This window comes from Chrysemys picta, chromosome 9 (assembly GCF_011386835.1).
Source record: "Chrysemys picta bellii isolate R12L10 chromosome 9, ASM1138683v2, whole genome shotgun sequence".
Classification (NCBI taxonomy): Eukaryota; Metazoa; Chordata; order Testudines; family Emydidae; genus Chrysemys; species Chrysemys picta.
Window position 1 is genome coordinate 50326986 of NC_088799.1, and position 19356 is coordinate 50346341.

The window sequence follows — 19356 nt, forward strand, 5'->3', positions numbered from 1 at the left end:
TTCAGCTCCATGAGGGGCAGAGCTGGTTTTGGCCCCATGGAGACTCGCAGCTCTGAAGTGGGTGAGCTGCCACTAGCAATGGAAGCTGCGGCTTCCGTTTGCAGACAAGTGAGTTTTGCGTCCTTTCCCTGGCAAAGTGCTCCGGGCTTGTAGACTGACACATTGCCCAATGGCTGGGGCTGAAAGGACCAAGTGACCAAGCTCTGTGTCTGCAGCGGGCAGCTGGGGAGAATTATTGGTATCAGAAATGCTAAGTCTTGCAAGGGCTGAATGAGAAAAAAGCTGGGTTAAAGTTGGGTTAAAGGCCCAACTCATCATTCCCAGTTTTATTCTCTTACTTTTCACCCTTTTGCTTGCTTTTTGAAGGGTGCCTATTTTTCAGCTTCTCTGTAGCTGTCTTCAGGCCTGCCACGGCATAAGAGCTACTGGAGATGGGGCTCAGACCTGGCCACCATGCTAGGCGCTCAGTGCTCCCATCAATGCAGCTTCAGCAGTTCTGAAACACCGGCACCACCTTTGCTAGCGGACAGGGTGCTGATGGGTTTGGAAAGGAAGAAAGCCAACATCTGGCTGCTCTTGGTGATTCACCCGCTGACATGTCAGCCTCCAGAGTGGTGCTCAGGGGAAGTCCACAGGCAATAATGTAAACGCAACCTGACATATTCCAGGCCCAGCCACGGCTTCATTGTCGTTTTATTTGCTGGAAAACCACATAAATCAGGATTCACATATAAACACGTGCTACATTACAATTCCATGCAGGGCACCACACCGACACACGAGTGGGAGGACGGGGGCTGGGTGGGGAGGAAAAAGGGGGCTCAACAGATTCCGGGGAACAGGAGGCCATGTGGTAGCCACACAGCACAGTTGGGGGGCTGTGTGTTCTGTTTACACACCCGAGTCTTGGTTGACAGCATCAAGAGCCCCTAAAAGCAGTGCTAGTTTGATGCTAGTGGCACTCAATTCAGTTCTGGAGCCTGTGGAGTCAGGACAACGTGCAGGTTTATGCACAAAAGGAAATCTGAGGGTTCGATCATCTCAAGTGCTGGCTTTTTGGCTGTTGCAAGGTGCAACTTGCATGGTGTGGTTACTCCCCTAGCAGGTAACTCCCATAGGGACAGAGAAGCCCCTACCACTAGACAAAGGGATGCTCCGCGAAGCCATCCCTTCCTGCATGGGTGACACTTCAGTGCTGGGCAGGGTACCATGCCTGTTCACCACACCACCAGTAACTGCTGTGCCACACCCCAGCGTACCAGGGAGCAGTCTTGCTAAGCAGAGTGCAGCCTTTCTTACGCCGTAACCTTCTGAAATGCATGTAGAGCACTGAAGTGGGAAAGAGAAGTGTCTTCAAATACCATTGGGTTGGCTGAACGATCTCTGGCCCCGATGGTGGCTTATTGGAAGTGCCGTGCAGAGGATGGCTTTGGAGGTTGGCATGCCATGCTGCCGAGCTGTGGGGTCATAGGCAGCTGACCAAGGCACGCAGCAGGTTTTGTAACACCTTGGCAACCTGGCCAAAGGTCAGTCCATGGGCGCTGCCCTGACCTGACCAGGACACAGTCAAAAGGGGCTTATATCTCTCCATGCACAGTGACTCAGGAGGCAGGAGAAAGGGCTGGCTTTCCTAGCCAGCCTCTGTTTTCCATGGGAAATCCCTTCCATCTCTGAAGTCCAAATGGATGGGAGAGGAGCTAGGAAGCAGAGAGACGAACAGTGGGTAGAGAAGTGTAGCCAGGTGGCAAGGGGAGGGCTAGAAATGCATGTTGAGGGAGAAGGGAAATAGAGAAGGGAATTTCCCATGAGCCTCCAGCCCAATGCACTGAGGCCATGTCTGGGAGCCTGCCCTGTATGCCTGCAAAGAGACTGCTGTGTGTGTGCGGCGGCACCTCAGGGCTCTGGGGAGCTGGCCAGGGAGTGCTGAACTACAGGAGCCTTCCAATGGCAGCAGAGTGGCCTTGGTGAGCCCCACACTACTGCTTCTCTCAGGAGTGCATAGAGGCAAAGGCAACTCAGAAGCAGGGCTCAGTCTGGACACCTTTCTTGGGCTGGATGCTCTCAGGCCGCTTTCCAGACACACCAAAAGCAGGCACTAGCTCTGCTCCCTTGCTGCTTTCCTCCTCCCCAGAATTTTCCTTCTAGCTTCCCAGCTGGTATAAGCGGATGAACCGCCATTTATGCCAATGGAACGGCAGCTATTTATACTGGCTGCGAACTCGCCCCCCTGCAGCACTGTGCCCACGATGCGCCTGCATCTGCCTTACGGAGTCTGTAAACCAGGCTGAGATGCCCAGGCCCTAAGAAATGGAGGCACTTTTCCCTACTGGGCCCTCCTCTCCAAATAGCATGGGGGGGGGGGCTCCGTGTTTACTGGGTCATGGTGGCACTCAGAGCACGTGGGCTCAGTTCACAAATAAAAGATGTTTTGTCTTCCTGCTGGCCCTCGGACGCAGCCTGGGATCTGAGCTGGGCTCCTGAATCACAACTAGCCATCACGTTTCTGCAGCTGGCACTGGGTTACTGCTTGAGCCAAAAGAGTTTCTAGCTCGCTCTCCCGGAGCTGTGCTGGGAGAACTGGAGTAAAGCTCTTTTTCTCCCCGCAGGAATAGGAGCAGTTCAGGATCTGAATTTGTTCAGGAAGAAGTTCTGTTGAATTAAAAAGGTGCTATTTTTATACAGGCACTTTTCTGACCATAGTCACACTGTACAACGATAATTTGCAGGAAAGGGTGCCAAATCTGCTTATATAAATCCCAATGATCTCATGGTTTTTCACCATATGAATTAAACAGAGAAGGCCTTTTCCCCTGCCAATAGCATTTACAGTTGAAGAGCTAGTGTTTTCTTTTTTAACACTTCCAGAGGAGCAAGTAGGGGTCTGACAAATTATACCATCTGGAAGGGGGCTTGGAGAACAAATATTGTTAATGTTTCATGGTAATTATCATTTTTATTTCAGCATCAGTACAATATGTTTTCACCTGCTGCTAATTTACAAATGCCATTGTTTAAATCAAAGGGAAATGTATTTACACACTGCCTAGCAGAGCACACAGATGCAACGGAGCAAAGATGGGCTGATCAGCGTTCTCCTCTGCTCACAAAGCCTTTTGCCTGTATGTTTGGAAAATCTGATGCTATTTTCCACTTGCTCGGAGAGTTGCTTAGCAAAAATCCCCTGTATCGCATTGCATTAGATATTTACAGTGTTTTTCCATGAACACTTTCCTATGAATCTGTGCATGCAATTGCATTTTAGCAAATGCTTAAAACCCATTATTTAAAAGGGTCTCGCCATACTCAGAGCTGCATGCTCTGGAATGTGTGTTATGGACCAGATTCTCCCAACCAGCCCAGCTGCACTTGGAGTCAGGAAGGGGGCAAATACAGCTTTAAGTCATGGAGAATCCTTAGGTGACTGGATTGCCCTAGGGCTCTGGAGAATTGGTTGGAATTAAAAGGGCTGGCCTAATGGGAATGACTTTCAGTGAGAACTGGGTTCCTTGGGCCCCTCTGGATATCTCAGCCTAGGTCTCCAGCTTCTTCTTCCTATTGAATTCAGCCTGCCTTCTCCCAGTGGTCTGAGTTTTCCCCAGACATCAGGCAAAATGACAGAAGAGCTGACTCAGCCTTTCACATGAGGTGTATGATCAACCACCCAGAGCTATAGCCATGCTGCCAAACCTCCTTTCTTTTCTCTCTTTAAAAGAAATGACACCCATAGCTACCAGCCCTTCCCTGACTGGGGCTGGCGTGGTGCATCCTAAACTGCAGTGGGTTGGGACCAAGTAAGTGCCCTGAGATCCCAAGCCACAGTCGTGTTTTGCAACATGCTTAACTTTAAGGGTATGTCTATACTTACCTCCGGGTCCAGCGGTAAGCAATCGATCTTCTGGGATCGATTTATCGTGTCTTGTCTAGATGCGATAAATTGATCCCGGATCGATCCCGGAAGTGCTCACCGTCGACGCCGGTACTCCTGCTCCACGAGAGGAGTACGCAGAGTCGACAGGGGAGCCTGCCTGCCGCGTGTGGACCCGCGGTAAGTTCAAACTAAGGTACTTCGACTTCAGCTACGTTATTCACGTAGCTGAAGTTGCATATCTTAGTTCAAAGTGGGGGGTTAGGGTGGACCAGCCCTAAGTGTGTGCTAATTCCCATTGACTTTACCTCTTGATGTTAAGCACGTGTTCAGTGAGAGCACGTCTATGGTGCAATATAAAGCCCACGTCCCAGTCAGCTAACTTGAGCTTGGGGGCCTCGGGTTGTGGGGCAATAAAAATGCAGTGTTGATGTTCAGTCTCAGAGCCCTGAGAGCCTGAGTCCGCTGACCCAGGCCAGCTGCGGCTGTGCCGGGGATCTTTTATTGCTGCACAGACATACCCTGAGAGACCATTTCCATGTTAGGTAAAACAACCATGTATGGACTTTGCCTTGATTATAGCTAGAGGTGGTTGAGAATTTTTGGACAAAGTTTTTCTGTTGAAAAATGCTGATTCACTGAATCCAGAACAGCTCACAACACTGGCTTGGATTTGATAGTTCTCCCAACTCGGGGGGCGGGGGGAGTTTTGAAATTGTCAAATTGAAATATTTCAGCAAATGAACAACTCCAGTTTTCCGATTGGAAATGACTTTTCCTAAATTTAAGCTAATTTACCCAAAAGGTTTAAAAGAAGAAGAAAAAAGGTTAAACTTGAAACGAAACATTTATAAATTTTCAAAACAGGTCACTCGAAATGATCTGAACTGTCAGTTTTCCAATTCAGAAATAGATTCAAGATTTTGACTTTTCATCCTCCTACAAGATGGGGGGGGGGGAGGGAAATTTCAAACTCTCAAAAATATTTGGGGACAGGAAAGTTCCTGCCCTGCTCTGGTTATATTACAAAAGCTCTCTGCACCAAGGATCAATCTGGTCTTCTGAGTGTCTAGTTTATTCCTAGTATGCACTGCTCTGTAGCGCTTGTCTCTGGTTCACCTGGCAGGCTGTTCACAGGCAGAATAGCAGAATAGTCTCAAACTTTGTTCTGGGGAGAATGGGCTGGACCCAGCCCTCTCTCACAGCCCACCATGGGGCAGGATGAGGAAGAAATTTCTCCTGAATTATGATGCAGTCTCTGTGGCACAACAGAAATTACAGACCGAAAGATCACCCTAAACAACTCCCCTCTCTCCTTGCAGTTCACCCATCATGTTAGCTGAGTGCCGCATGCCCCCTTCATTCTCCATCGTGACCAAGGCACAGGGATACAGATTTAGTTCTCTCATCCTGAATTAACCCTTCCAGCTCCTTTCAGGATTGTGGGGTCCTCAGCATTCTCTCCATTTTGCTGTGTAGATAGATGCCCAGTAGCATTTTAAGAAACACCTCACTATGGTGCACCCCATGGAGGTGGCCTTTCCACACTCTGGTGCGATGCCTGCGTACAGACGGCTTGCGTGTCATGCCCATCGCACAATGGGCTAGGTTCATCCCTGGTGTCACTCCACCCAGGTGATCAAAATTACACCAGGGATGAAACTAGCCCTTGATTTTATAATCTCCCTCCCCCCCACATGTATAATTTGAAGACTTCTCCTCCCATAACATTACCCTTACAGTAGGCTGCTTTGGACAGCGCTGCTGGCTAAGAATCCTATGCTCACTGAATTGACAACTTTTCCTTCTTGTTTCATTCCTTGCCCACATGTCCAACCATCTAGGGACCTTTGGATTATTTCTTCAGCCTCTCTGGGGTTTACAACACCCCTCCTTTCAGTAAACCTACACAGCTGACCCAAAAAAGTCTCCCCCAAACTCGATACATAGTCATTAGTACAAGCTGCTGTTTGGAGCCCTCAGGCAGTTTCAGGCATGGAACACTGCTCAGATCTAAACCAATCTGAATGAACTATTTCAATTCAGATTCCAAGGAATGCTGTCTCAGATGTTCTACTAACGCCCACGTACCCAGTGTATTCTCAGTCACTAATGTTGCAATGCCATGTTCCAAAGAAAAGCAGTTGAGTTTGTCTGGCCTGGCTTATGCCCTGTAACTGGTGTTTAGGGCTCTTGTTGTTTGGATTCTCACAGATTTCTCCTCTTTAATCCTCTCATCCCTGCATGCTGTTGAGTAGCCATAGGGAAAGGTCTACGGTCTGCCTGTGGCAGCAGAGATGAGGATCGTGGTGGGAGTGATGGAGTGTCTAGGGGCAGGAGGGCTAGTGTGTGGTGCCAGAGGATTGAAAGGCCTGTGAATGGTGAGCAGATGAGCAGGCTGTGGGCTAGCAGCCCTACATAGTGGAGGAGAGTGGCAGGCTGGATGGCCAGAGACAGCTGAGGGAAAGCAGGAGGATGTGCAAGAAAGGCATGTAGAAGAGCTCTCAGAGGCAGGGCAGATGTTTGGGGTGAAGGCTCTGGCAGATGGGGCTGAATGCCAGAATTTGGTGGGGGAGCGCAGATCATAAGAACGGCCCTACTGGCTCAGACCAAAGGTCCATCTAGCCCAGTATCCTTTCTTCTGACAGTGGCCAGTGCCAGGTGCCCCAGAGGTAATGAACAGAATAGGTGATCATCAAGTGATCCATTCCCTGTCGTTCATTCTCAGCTTCCAGCAAACAGAGGCTAGGGACACCATTCCTGCCCATCCTGGCTAATAGCCATTGATGGACCTATCCTCCATGAATTTATCTAGTTCTTTTTTGAACCCTGTTATGGTCTTGGCCTTCACAACATCCTCTGGCAAGGAGTTCCACAAGTTGACTTTGCGCTGTGTGAAGAAATACTTCCTTTTATTTGTTTTAAACCTGCTGCCTATTAATTTCATTTGGTGACCCCTACTTCTTGTGTTATGAGAAATAGTAAACAACACTTCATTATCTATTTTCTCTACACCAGTTATGATTTTATAGATCGTCCCACTCTTGGAGTCACTCGTCTGGGGTGTGGACTGAGAGCTTAATATTTGCTCTATTATTTTAGTAAGGCTTGAAGTTAGCTGTATTGCTAGATGGGAATTGCCAGGATCACACCACCTGTTTTTGAAGGCTTGATACCTCAATTGTTTTTCTTCCACATTCTGTGGTAGTTCCTTGGTTCTTTATTACACTCTTCTGCTCTACATAGGCTTTTATATCATATCCATCACTGGAGTATCTGAGCACCTTCCAGGAGTGCGACTTGACTACACAGCTGTCACATAGTGTTTGCTCTTGCATCCTCTCCCCTGAAGGAGAAGCATGTGGTAGGTTTTTGTGTGTGTGTGTTAAATTATACCTGCTGCTCTGTTCTTTGGCCTATTAGAAAAGCAAGGCCAAAGAAATGTGGCTTGCACTTGAAGCAGAAAGTGGTGAGATTTGGATGCTCTGTGCAGCAAAATAGGTAGCCATATGAGGGAGCAGAGCAAGCGAGGATCAGGCATGGTGTTGATCATGGCAGGGAGCAGAAGATCAGTTGCTGCAACCACACTCCTAGGCTTGGGGATGAGGAGAAGAGATCAGGGCAGGGGAAGAAGGAAGATGATTCCTTGGGGCCCCCTGATGCCTGGAGTGGGGAGAGCAGAAATGGAGTGGGGAATGAGGACCAGAAAACAATTCCAGACTAGCTTCCCTCTGTTCTAAACACTTGGTTATTCCTCTCTTCTCTGGACACTCTCAGGAACTCCCATCTATGTGCTCCTGGTCACAGCCCAGCGAAGTCTGCCAAGCCACACATGGATTAGTTCTGCCCATGTTAGCAATGACTCTCAAGGCTCCATCCGCTTGCTGTGGAGTGTCCAGACATAGCATGTGGTGCTCATGGGCATGCTCTGCTCTAGAGTCCTCCTCGCAGCTCAGTCCCCTCCAATGTCACAGCCTCAATCTCCGCCTTCTTGGGTAGGTTGAGGATAGCTCGGTGAAACACCCTGTCTCAGCCCGGTCAAATGCTTCCATTCAGACTGACCTGTCTTTCTGTGTGGGTCAGTGTCCTGGGGGGCTCTCAAGGGCCTGAAGGTGCTGGGAGGGCTTTGGGCTGCATCCTGTGCGTTGGATCCATGCCCTTTGTGGGTGGAGAAGGCCAGTGGGAAGTGCCCAGTCCTGTGCTGAGAGAGGTTGTCAGTGCCTCCCTGCAGGGGGCAGGACGCCAGCCTTGGCCTGTGCTCAGGAAGTCACTGCTTGACACTGACAATCTGGTTCATTTTTGTCCAGGGTCTGATCTTCCCTTTATGGTCAAAGTCCCCTGGACAAGCCTGTAGAGTGACACCCTCACAGCACCTAGATCGCCTCAGGTCTCTGTGGCCCATGACAAACTGGGTACCAGCTTTGGTCTGATATGGAGACTGAGCTAGCTGCACTGGTTGACAATCTCCACCCAGTGATAGATGAAGATCAAGTCATCTGGGCTGGCGCTGTTAGTTCCACCAGCTGCATTTCTCACAGTCAGTCTTGAGGTGTTGGCATGCCTGCAGGTGTTGTGCTGGTAGGGAGATGACCACAGCACATTGTTCTCCTTCCCAAAAAGCACTTTCAGGGGGAGCTGTGCAGGGCTACGGCTTGGTGTGGAAAAAGTCACATCCCAAGAGATGATGCATGTCCAGGCACAGGCGCACGGTTTCCTACATGCACGAAATATGGACATTTTGCAGCTGTTCGCTGCACCAAAACAGTCAGGGAGTTGACTCATATGACAGACCACCAAGGGGCATTGTTTCTGGGAATCTATCCCTTGTGACGACACAGAGCCTGCCTGGAAAGTGAAACGGAATATTCACGGCAAAACTATTGACTTTAAAATTGACTCAGGAGCTGATGTTACAGTCCTCTCAGAAGGGACTTACAATCACGTTCAACCCCTCCCAGAGCTGAAGTCACCTGACACAGCTCTGACTAGCCCTGGAGGTATTCTGAACTGCATGGACCAGTTCACCACAGAAACAACTTACAAAGACAAAAGCTTTGTGATCAAAGTACCACAGACCAATAGCCTTCTCAGCCACAGCATGGCAGCCATGATGAGCCTAGTGGGAAAGGTGGAAGAACTCAGAGGATTTGATGTTATTGGACTTTTGAAAGGAGATCCATTTAAGTAATTCTGAATGAAATATAATTTGGTCATATTACTAGTAGCTCAAGTTTCCCACAAGCAAATGGAGAGGCTGAGAGAGCTGTACAGACAGCCAAGAAAATCCTATAGCAGGAAGATCCATTCCTTGCTCTTCTGAGTTACAGTTCAACACCAACAGTGGCTACTGGACAGCTCAGATTCTATCTCCAAAGTGCTCAGACATGCAGAGAGTAGCCAAATCAGATATAAAGTCTATAAGAGCTTTTACAACAGAAGTCATTCAGAGAACTGTTGGGTCTAGAACCTGGTGACTGTGTTAATGTCAAATTGGATGAAGAAATGGGATTGACAACTGCAGTTCTCATGAAGAAAAAATTCAGTGCCCAGATCATATGTGATCAAGACTGACAGTAGAGAGTTCAACAGAAACCATCAATACCTACAGTTTGTTCCTCCGAAAGAACAATCAACAGAGCAACCTTTACAGATGGCAGGGGCAGAACAAGAAGACGACTCAAGGATTCCAAACCGACAATAGCCGGCAACTACTGGACAGCCAGATGACCAAGGTGTTATGCGTTTGGGTGATGCAGTTAGAAAATCAGTATGATTCAGAGACACTTAACAGACTGGTCCATACTGAACTTCAAAGTTGGCAGGATAGCGTAAATATTGTAAATGGGAGGCAAATAGAACTTAAAGGGGGAGATGTAATGGATGTATTGTACTGTTCAGCCACTTGCGGCATGGTGTGTAAAATACCTTTATTTAAATGAACCTCAGCCATACCAGGAGAGCATTAAAGGATCCTATGATGAACACAGCTGGTGTGTATAAGCAAGTGCTGTCACCAGTCCATAGCTGGCATAGAAGATCTTGACCCAGCACTCCACCTAACTGCCAACCATCAAGTTGGCGGATTTGATATTCAGGACATGGATTCAATGGGAATTAGGATGAGACCATCACACTCATATGATCTAAGCCAAATCTGAATACAAGTCCCCTAGGCAGGAAAGCATAGTAGCAAATTGTGTATTACAATCACATTTGAAGCCATGTTGCTTTTGTCTCCCTTTGCTGTATACTCTTTACCTTTCTTCCCCCCTGCCCCACCTCTGCACTGTTGTGCTTTAGAAAGCAAATAACTCTATGCAGTGCTACTTCTGGGTTGACTTTGATTTCATCCCCAGACCAGCGCCTCTTCCACAGTCATGCACAAGCCTGCCACGGATTGTGATGATTCAGCATAAGCCCTTTGCGGCATAGTGAAGGCTGAGTGCCACATCACATCCAAAATTCAACTCAGGCCATTTGTCAGTGGGCTAAAGCAACTATCTTAAGAATAATACTCTCCTGTTAGAGAGAGTTTGGGCCTCTCTCTTAGCTGGAACTGCCAGGGAAAATTGGGAAGTTTCATTCCTGTCAAACTTTCTTTTTAAATAAAAAGAATCTGTTCAATAAATATATAAATAAAAACAGACAGGTGCGGTCCAAAATCGGATTCAGGATTCCATGGAGGCTGGCAGCCTGGCAAGGACCATGTTTGACCAGTTATACATTCCAAGTGTTGTCTTCTCTTGTTTACCCTGAGTTTGTTTCTGGCATCCAAGGAACGGGCTCTCCTTGTGTGGCCTCCCCCATCCCTTCTGGCTCCCTCTCTCCAAACATAGCTCGCACCCAAATGGGTCTGAAATTGAATGACAAACTTGCTTCTGTTTAAACCAACCCCCCACCCCCCCAAAAAAAGCTAGTGGTGGGGCGATTTGAAACAATGAAATTAGAACAGTTTGAGAAAAGGCACCATCTCCCCTCTCCTCAATATTCTTGAAGCTAAGACAACAAATAACTGTTAGAATGTGTAGGATCTGGTGACCACAGGGACAGTGCAATGAAACATCCAGTGTCCTTGGACAGCATTAAACGATAAATAAGTGACACTCAGCTTCTTGCCAGGTCGCTGTTTCACTGGCAACTTTGGGAGACGAGTGGGGAGTTAGTTGTTTAAATAAAAAGAAAGAAACCAACTCTCATTTGCAGTGTTGGGCCAGATATTATACTCCATCCATTCCAGGCCATCTATGCTGGTCTATTTTCAGAGGATAAAAAATTTTCTCAACAGAGTCTAAGGCTTCACCAGGGACAAAACCCTTCCCCGGCACTGAGAGTTTGTTTTCACTCCTGTGACTGAGACGTTCTAGGAATAATCTCATTTTTCAAACCATCCAGGTGGTGCCTGCCAGTAGCGTGTGTGTGTGTGTGTGTGTGTGTGTGTGTGTGTGTGTGTGTACAAACCCAAACCACACCTCATTTCACATGGAACCATTGGCTGCTCTTTTCCACTTGCTGTTCAAACCACTGCCTCCGGTCTGCTGTTTCCAAAGCAGAGCGAGAAGTCAGGAACTCTGAAGAGATGAAGGGTCCTTTTCCACAAGCCTTCCTTGCAGCAGTTGCCAGCGGGATGCAGCGTTGTCACCTCTGGACTTGATTTCTTTGCTTTTTTAGTCTTGAGTTCGGTTTCTTCTCTTCAGGAAGAAGAAGCTGCTCTTCTGGGGAGCGCCCAGCAACATCGGCACTTGGCTTTTGTGGGTAATTTTTATCTAAAAATCAATACATAAAACAAATCAATCAATAAGGCTCAGCTTAGAGAAGGGTTAGCGGGGCTACTCCTCTCAGAAAGAGACTCTCTGTTCCCCGAGAACATGACAACAGCCATCTTGGCCAGCATGCTAGGGATGGAACCAGGGACCTCCACTGCTGCAAGGAGGAGCCTTTACAGCTTGAGCTAAAGAGCCAGGCTCAGCTCATCTCTGGATTGGACACCTAACCCATGCAGACCAGAGGGCAACAGTAACACCAGGAGCCAATTAGCTCCTGGCTTCCTAAGACTCAAACTCTTGTAATTCACTTGACATTTTATGAGGGACAGAAAGCCTGGACGAGGTGCATGGGTTTGGATTCCTCTCTCCAACACGCAGCTTTGTCCATCCATCTCTGCCCCGGTCCACATCATTTTTAAGAACATAAGAATGGCAATACTGGATCAGACCAAAGGTCCATCTAGCCCAGTATCCTGTCTTCCGACACTGGCCAATGCAGGTGCCCCAGAGGGAATGAACAGAACAGGTAATAATGAAGTGATCCATCCCCTGTCACCCATTCCCAACTTCTGGCAAACAGAGGCTAGGACACCATCCCTGTCCGTCCTGGCTAATAGCCATTGATGGACCTATCCTCCATGAACTTATCTAGTTCTTTTTTTTTTAATCCCGTTATAGTCTTGGCCTTCACAACATCCTCTGGCAAGTAGTTCCACAGGTTGACTGTGCATTGTGTGAAAAAATACTTCCTTTTGTTTGTTTTAAACCTGCTGCCTATTAATTTCATTTGGTGACCCCTAGTTTGTGTGTTATGAGAAGGAGTAAATAACACTTCCTTGCTATTCTAGTCTCCTCAGCAAAGACTACCAGACACGACAAATGGCGGTGGGCTTTTGTGATGTCAACAATGATGTCTAGGATGCAGGGGTGAAAGTAAGTCCAGTGACTTACCGGTACGCTGGGGCCAGCTCTGGCCCCCGGAAGGGGCATGGCTGAGGGAGCCAGAGCCAGCCCCAGCCCACCCTGTAAGGTAAGTCTCTTCCCTCCCCCCGCGGGTAGCAGAGGCAGCCCGGGGCTCCGGGAGCTATTTAAAGGGCCCGGGGCTCCCCTGCTTTTACTGCCCCAGCCCTGTAAATAGGCCCCGGAGCCCAAGGGTAGCGGGGGGCTCCAGGGATTATTTAAAGGGACCGGGGCTCCAGCTGCCTCTACCGCCCCAGTCCTTTAAATAGCCGCGGGAGCCGTGCTGCTTCCCCAGGGCTCCCGCGGCTATTTTAAGGGCTGGGGTGGTAGAAGCAGTGGGAGCCCTGGACTTTTTAAATAGCCCCAGAGCCCCGCAGCCCTACCCCAGGGCTCCAGCAGGGGGCTCTGGTGGCAATTTAAAGAGCCTGGGCCTCCAGCCCCTGCTGGGAGCTCCAGGCCCTTTAAATTGCCCCCTGGGGAAGCCGGGCAGCCCTGGTACGGTGTACCGGCTCTTGTCAGTACACCGTACCGGGGCGTACCGGCTTATTTTCACCTCTGCTAGGATGGATCCACCAAACACACTTCCATAGATGGGCCAAGTTACATTAGAAGCCAGAGCTCTAGATGGCTAGTGCCTCGCCCAGCAGCGCCTCCCTTTGCACCCAAACTCTTCCTGATCTGGCTCCTCTAGAATATAGGCATCACTTTATTCCTAAACAAAGTGGCTGGTTTTCAATGCCCCGGGCGGAGGTGCAGTTGGTAGCTCTTCTAACGCCAACCCCACTGTCACGTGGCTCTTGAAGGGGAACCTGTGGTTCCTAACAGAGATTTTTGAGGAAAAGTTGGGATTGCTATGGGTGAAGCTGCTGGCACAGGGGCCACAGCATGATGGAGCGGTCTGGATGCATATGCTCCCTCCAGCCAGTGGTTGGCAGCGTCCCTTTAAAGAGCCTGCTCTCCGTGGGTCAGGGACATGGGAGTTGCTGGATTAAGGGCTTCCTAGCTTTGCGAGTGCATAAGGCCAGGCGCATGGCAAAGCCACGCTTGGAATATGTCTCTTTGTGAGCCGCCAGCAGGACCCAATGCCATGGAGCAAAGGTGTCGGGTCGCTCTGGATCATACTGGGATCCTGGACCGGGGCACTCTGGAGCCTCCGGGCAGGGACACCCACTCTCCCCGGAGACCCTGTCCCCAGCAAGGCGCTTTAATAATCTCCATCCTCTCAAGTGCAATCACTGCAGTGAGTCTAACGTGCTGCAGTGACAAAAATAGCAGGTTGCCGGGGCTCTGATGCCGCCCACCAGGAAGCTCACGAGTACCACTTTAGATGCAGAGGCATTGCGTTCGGGGATGGGGGAGGGGGAGAGGAGAGCTGGTACCATCGCCCTGTTCAGGCACGGCAGGCTGGCTCATGTGTGTTCACTGTGGGGTCACGTTCAGCCCTTGCACTAGCAGGGGTCAGGGTCCTGGGATGATCCACCGCAAGGTGGCTGGACGGCATGTGCACCGCACCCCGCCCTGGAATGGTGCAGCCATGAACCGGTTCCCTATGAGCCCGGCCAGCAGACCCAGCTGTTGGGGCGCCCTGGGTCAGCACTCCCCTCTTCGCTTAGTGCCCCACACTTTTGGGTCTGGTCCCAGGCAGCGAAGGACTCTGCCTCGGCTGCAAACGGGCTGTGTGGAAGGGAAGAAAAATCTGACTTGTTTGAATTAAAACAAAGGGGAGAGTTTATTGGGAGATCTGCTGAAATCAGAGCAATGCTGAGACAGCCTGTGCCTACGCAGTCATTCCTGCCCAGCGAATCCAGCCAGGAACAGTGCTATGCAATGTGGGGCGAGGCTGGGGCCCTGCTTCAGAGCCAGCACGTCTCGCAGAGGCAGCATGGGCAGCACACTCCACTCCAGGGACAACAGGTTGGGGGACCCTGCAGCTGGCTCAGGTGGCTGGTGACACCGTGACAAGCATTTCTTGCCTGGAAAAATCTTGGTTATGATGTCAGAGCCTTGAAGATATTGAGGCGGGGGACCCCATGGGGCGGAAAAAGACACATGGAAAAGGAGCCAAAATGCAAAGTAAAGTGACCTGAGTTTTCTGCTGGCATCTAAAAGCCATTGTTTCCCAAATCCTCTCTTTTCATTTAAGGCTATGCTAACCAGCGGTGCTGGCCTGCATTGGCAGGAGGACGGGAAGGTGAAGTATAAAGCCAGAGGTTTCAGGTGGGCATTTTACTGTCCCTTTAATCTGTATAGAGAGAACCCCCAAGGCCACATCCACTCCAGGGCCAGATCCCCAGCCTTGCTCCACTGAGTCAGTAGAGCTGTGCAGACATGCACCACCCGAGGCTTGGGCCCATTATAGTTACTTGTTTTCATTCGAAATAGCAGGAAGAAGGATCTGGACAGTGAGGCACGGGGAGCCGACACCTGAGCTGGGCCCTGTACAGCTCCCAACTGAGGGAGTCAACTGGGGCACTTTGGCTTAATCTGCACTGTCCGAATAGAGGGGAGCCAGGACCTGAAATTAGCCACACCCCCTTTGCCCCTGGTTTATTTTTTTAGCCTACGCCTTTCAGAAACCCTGTGAGGGAAGTCACTTACCTCTCATGAGCAACTCCTGTTGGTTGGATGTGAACCTGCACTCTTTTCCTGGTGCCCTATTGGCTGTTAACCTCATCAAGCGGGTCTTCAATGGCCCAGCCCTCTGGCTAAGTCACACACAGTCTAACGCATGAAGGAACCCCTTCTGGGGTAACACAGTCCAACAATGGTTGGCCCCCTCCAGGGTCTTCAGCCCATCTCTAGGCCTGTTTAAATTCTAGCTCCTTTCTTGGGCTTTTAGTACTGAGCCTTATCCCCTTCCTGGGGCTTCAGCCACTTCCCCAGTGTCCAGTAGGGGGACCTGGGTCTGTCCTCTACTCTGGGTCCCAGCCCAGGGACCCTACAAATAGCAGCCACATGCTGCCTCCTTTAATAGCTGCTGCTGCTATTTCCTGGGCCACTTTCCACATAGCCCCTTCCTCTTCACCCTTAGCCCAGGTTCTCTATTTGTTCTCTCGCAGCCTTTCTCACCCTTCTGGTCCACACCAGCGACTGAGCCACTCCAGCCCTGCCGCTCCTTTTAGCTATGCTTGCTGCACTCTGATTGGCTGCTTCCCTGCAGCCTATCTATCCAGGGCTGGAGGACCCATCTTCACTGCTCCTTTTTCTGGGGCAATGTGTGGCAGGACTGAGAGGCCTCCAGCAGGGGGCCTCAAAGGGCCCAGTGCATCCTGTCACCCACCCTAATGCAGGGGTTCTCAAACTGGGGGGTTGCGACACCCTCAGGGGTTTGCAAGGTTATTACATGGGGGGTCACGAGCTGTCAGCCTCCACCCCAAACCCTGTTTTGCCTCCTGCATTTATAATGGTGTTAAGTATATTTAAGTGTTTTTCACTTATAAGGGGGTTGCACTCAGAGGCTTAGTATGTGAAAGGGGTCACCAGTACAAAAGTCTGAGAACCACTGCCCTAATGAATCAGCCCACACATCAGCTCTCTTTCCCGCTCTGCACTTCAGCTGTACACGTGCTGGAGGTCGGGACTCAAGAGCTTGTGAATTTAAGTCAAATTTTTACTGTTTTTTTTTATTATTATTATTATTAAAAAGGCCACCTTCTGTGCTCTTGCTGAGGCTACAGGGGCTGGGGGAGCATCACACTGCTTGGGCTTCAGAGGCTTGTATCCAGCCCTCTTCTGCAGGGGGTGGGGGGAGAATCGCCAGGAGACAATGGCTTAGGGAGGTGGCAATGGGGTGATGTCCCCTCCAGTCATGGGGGAGGGGGAATAAGAGACAGATGTAGTCAAGGAATCATGTTGGGAATTTTCTTTGGATTACAAATCCCTTCTCTGAGAAAATCACCCAACCATCAGCAGCTGCTTTTGATGTGGACCCTGCCTTTGGGACCCCGTCCAGTCTGCACCGCTGCCAGTTGTGTACTCACTGTGCAGGGAGGCTGCATCCAGGGCTCTCCATCCACCTGCATGGGCAACAGCTTTGTTGTTCTGGAACCCACAAACAAACAAGACACAGGGTGAGGACACAGGAGGGGCTGCCTTTCTCCAGGTAGTCTGCACCGAGGGTCCTGTAGCTCACTGACCTGCCCCGGAGGAGTGGGTGGAGACACAGAGGACATGCTCTGGAGCAGCCCTTAGTGAAAACATGCCCTGAACTGCAAGTCCTGGGCACATGAAATCCACGTGGGAGACTGCTGTAATGCCCCAGGCTCGAGGCATCATGCCAAGGATTGCACCTTGTTTTATGAGCTACTGGATCTGATCACTTCCTTTCCCAGGTCGGTAGCCTGTCCCTGGATCCTCTCCGCTCCTTCCTTGCACCTTTGCTGAACGCTCTTCATTCTTCTGCTGCGTCTGTCACTGCCTCTGCCCACGCGTTTGATACAGTCATAGAGTTCAAGGCCAGAAGGGACCACCAGATCCTCCAGTCTGACCTCCTGCATAGCGCAGGCCCCCAACACCACCCAGCACCCATGCACCAAACCCAGCCACTGACCAAACTATTACAGCTCCCAGGACACTAGAGTAGGATGTGTCACAGGCAGAGAACAGGAGGGACCGAAGTGCATCAGTGCCCAAGGCCCACTCAGTGTCAGGAAAATGATTACATGAGAGAGACCCAGATAATCCTGACAAGTGACCCGCACCCATGCGCTGCAGAGGAATGAGAATCGCCCCCTTCCACTAAGGTCCCTGCCAGGGCCGATTCTGGCTTTTTTGCCGCCCCAGGCAAAAAAGCCGCCGGCCGCCCCCCCCCCCCCCGTGGGGGGGAGGGGGGAAGGGCGGCCGGAGCCCCGGGGGGAGGGCGCGGGGGGGGGAGGGCGGCCGGAGCCCTGGGAGGAGGGCGGTGGCTCTCCCCCCGGCGGCTGGGGGGGGGCGGCCGGAGCCCTGGGAGGAGGGCGGCGAGCCCCGGCCGGGGGCTCCGCTCTCCCCCCGGCGGCCAGAGCGCAGGGGACAGGGTGGCAAGAGGGCGGCGAGCCCCAGCCAGGGCTCGCCGCTCTCCCCAGCCAGGGCTCGCCGCTCTCCCCCCGGCGGCCGGGGGGAGGGCGCCAGGGGGGAGGGCGGCCAGAGCACCGGGGGGAGGGCGGCGAGCCCGGCCGTGGCCCCGCTCTCCCCGGGGGCCGGAGCGCCGCGCCGCCCCCCTCCAGGTGCCGCCCCAAGCACAAGCTTGGTGGGCTGGTGCCTGGAGCCGGCCCTGGTCCCTGCCAGTCTGACCTGGGGGATAATTCCTTCCCGACCCCACACGGCGATCAGTTAGACCAGGGGTAGGCAACCTATGGCACACGTGCCAAAGGCGGCACATGAGCTGATTTTCAGTGGCACTCACACTGCCTGGGTCCTGGCCACCGGTCCGGGGGGGCTCTGCATTTTAATTTAATTTTAAATGAAGCTTCTTAAACATTTTAAAAACCTTATTTACTTTACATACAACAATAGTTTAGTTATATATTATAAACTTATAGAAAGAGACCTTCTAAAAACGTTAAAATGTATTACTGGCATGTGAAATCTTAAATTAAGAGTGAATAACTGAAGACTCAGTATCCCACTTCTGAAAGGTTGCCAACCCCTGAGTTAGACCCTGAGCATGTGAGCAAGACCCAGCCAGCCAAGCATTGGAGAGAGAGAACGTTCGGTGCCACCTCAGAGGCCTGCTCCCTCCCCCCTGCCGCCCCATCCAGTGTCCCATCTCCAGCTGGGCCAGTCCTGATGCGTCAGTGGAAGGAGGTTAAAAAAAATGAGGTGTTGTGGAGATGATAAACTCTAGGGGGAGGGTTCCATGGATGAGAGGCACCCTGGGCTGTACATGTGGGTATGTCATTAGGGGTTACAGTCTGGCCCGGGGAAGGGCAGATCTGGGATCTGAGTCAGTGGGGTGGAAGGTGTGTGGGTTTTGAGTAATCAGGACTGATACTGAGATCTGAGTCTATGGGAAAGTACAACCGAGCAGCATTTCGGTCAAGGTGGAGGTGTATTGCAGTCTGTAAGGCATGGGGAAAGGGATGAAGTACTAAAATCCAGGGGTGAGAATGAAGGTGGAAGCACCCTACAAGACACCTTAATTAAGGCCCAGCAGTCTGCCATCCCTCTGAAAAAGCAGGGGTCAGGAACAAGGGGAGGCTAATGTGGCTCCATGGTAAACTGGTCAAAGATCTGAGGGGTGGGAACCCCTGTCCTGAAGCGCCTCCCTCAAGGTAGATGCTGGAAGGTTATGTCACCGATGACTGGAAGGAGGGAGATAATGAACCTGGGTCGCCTACCTCTTGGGTGACTACCCTATCCGCTGGGTGAAAAGTTATAAGGGGAAGGGAGGGCAGCAGTGAACACACCCTCACCGCCTCCTCCAGCCATTTTGTGAATGGCTGAAACTATTTGCGTGAAATCTGCAAACAGTTTTGTGGCATCCGTCCAAACATTTTTGCCAATTCAATAATGACTAATACACAAACCACCTATTGATCAGAAGAAAGGAAGGGGAGATCTGAATACACACGGCCAAATCCTGCAGTCCTTCCACCCTGTTTCCTCCGTCCGAGTCAGTCAAACTGCTACTGACGCCAGGGCGAGCTTTGCCCAAGTAAGCAGTAAGACCTTCAGGATTTGGCTCACACAATGAGTCGGTGACAAGGGAGGGTTCCTAGTTTTAAAGGAAGCCAGCCAACAAATGCACAAACCCACTAACAACCATCACTGAAGAGTCACTGAAAACTAGGG

General features: G+C 50.8%; 1 protein-coding gene across 6 annotated transcripts in view; it reads right to left on the minus strand.

The window, feature by feature from the left end:
• Window positions 1-9776: 9776 nt before the first annotated feature.
• Window positions 9777-19356, minus strand: part of DGKG (diacylglycerol kinase gamma) — a 140858-nt gene continuing 131278 nt past the window's right edge. For all 6 annotated transcript variants that reach the window (XM_005308632.5, XM_042853455.2, XM_005308628.5 and 3 more), the window contains 2 exons: window positions 16569-16629; window positions 9777-11628 (listed from right to left, as the gene is read on the minus strand). In XM_005308632.5, coding sequence (XP_005308689.2) covers window positions 11530-11628; window positions 16569-16629 — 160 coding nt within the window. In that variant the 3' untranslated portion in view covers window positions 9777-11529. The remainder of the gene's footprint in view (window positions 11629-16568; window positions 16630-19356) is intronic.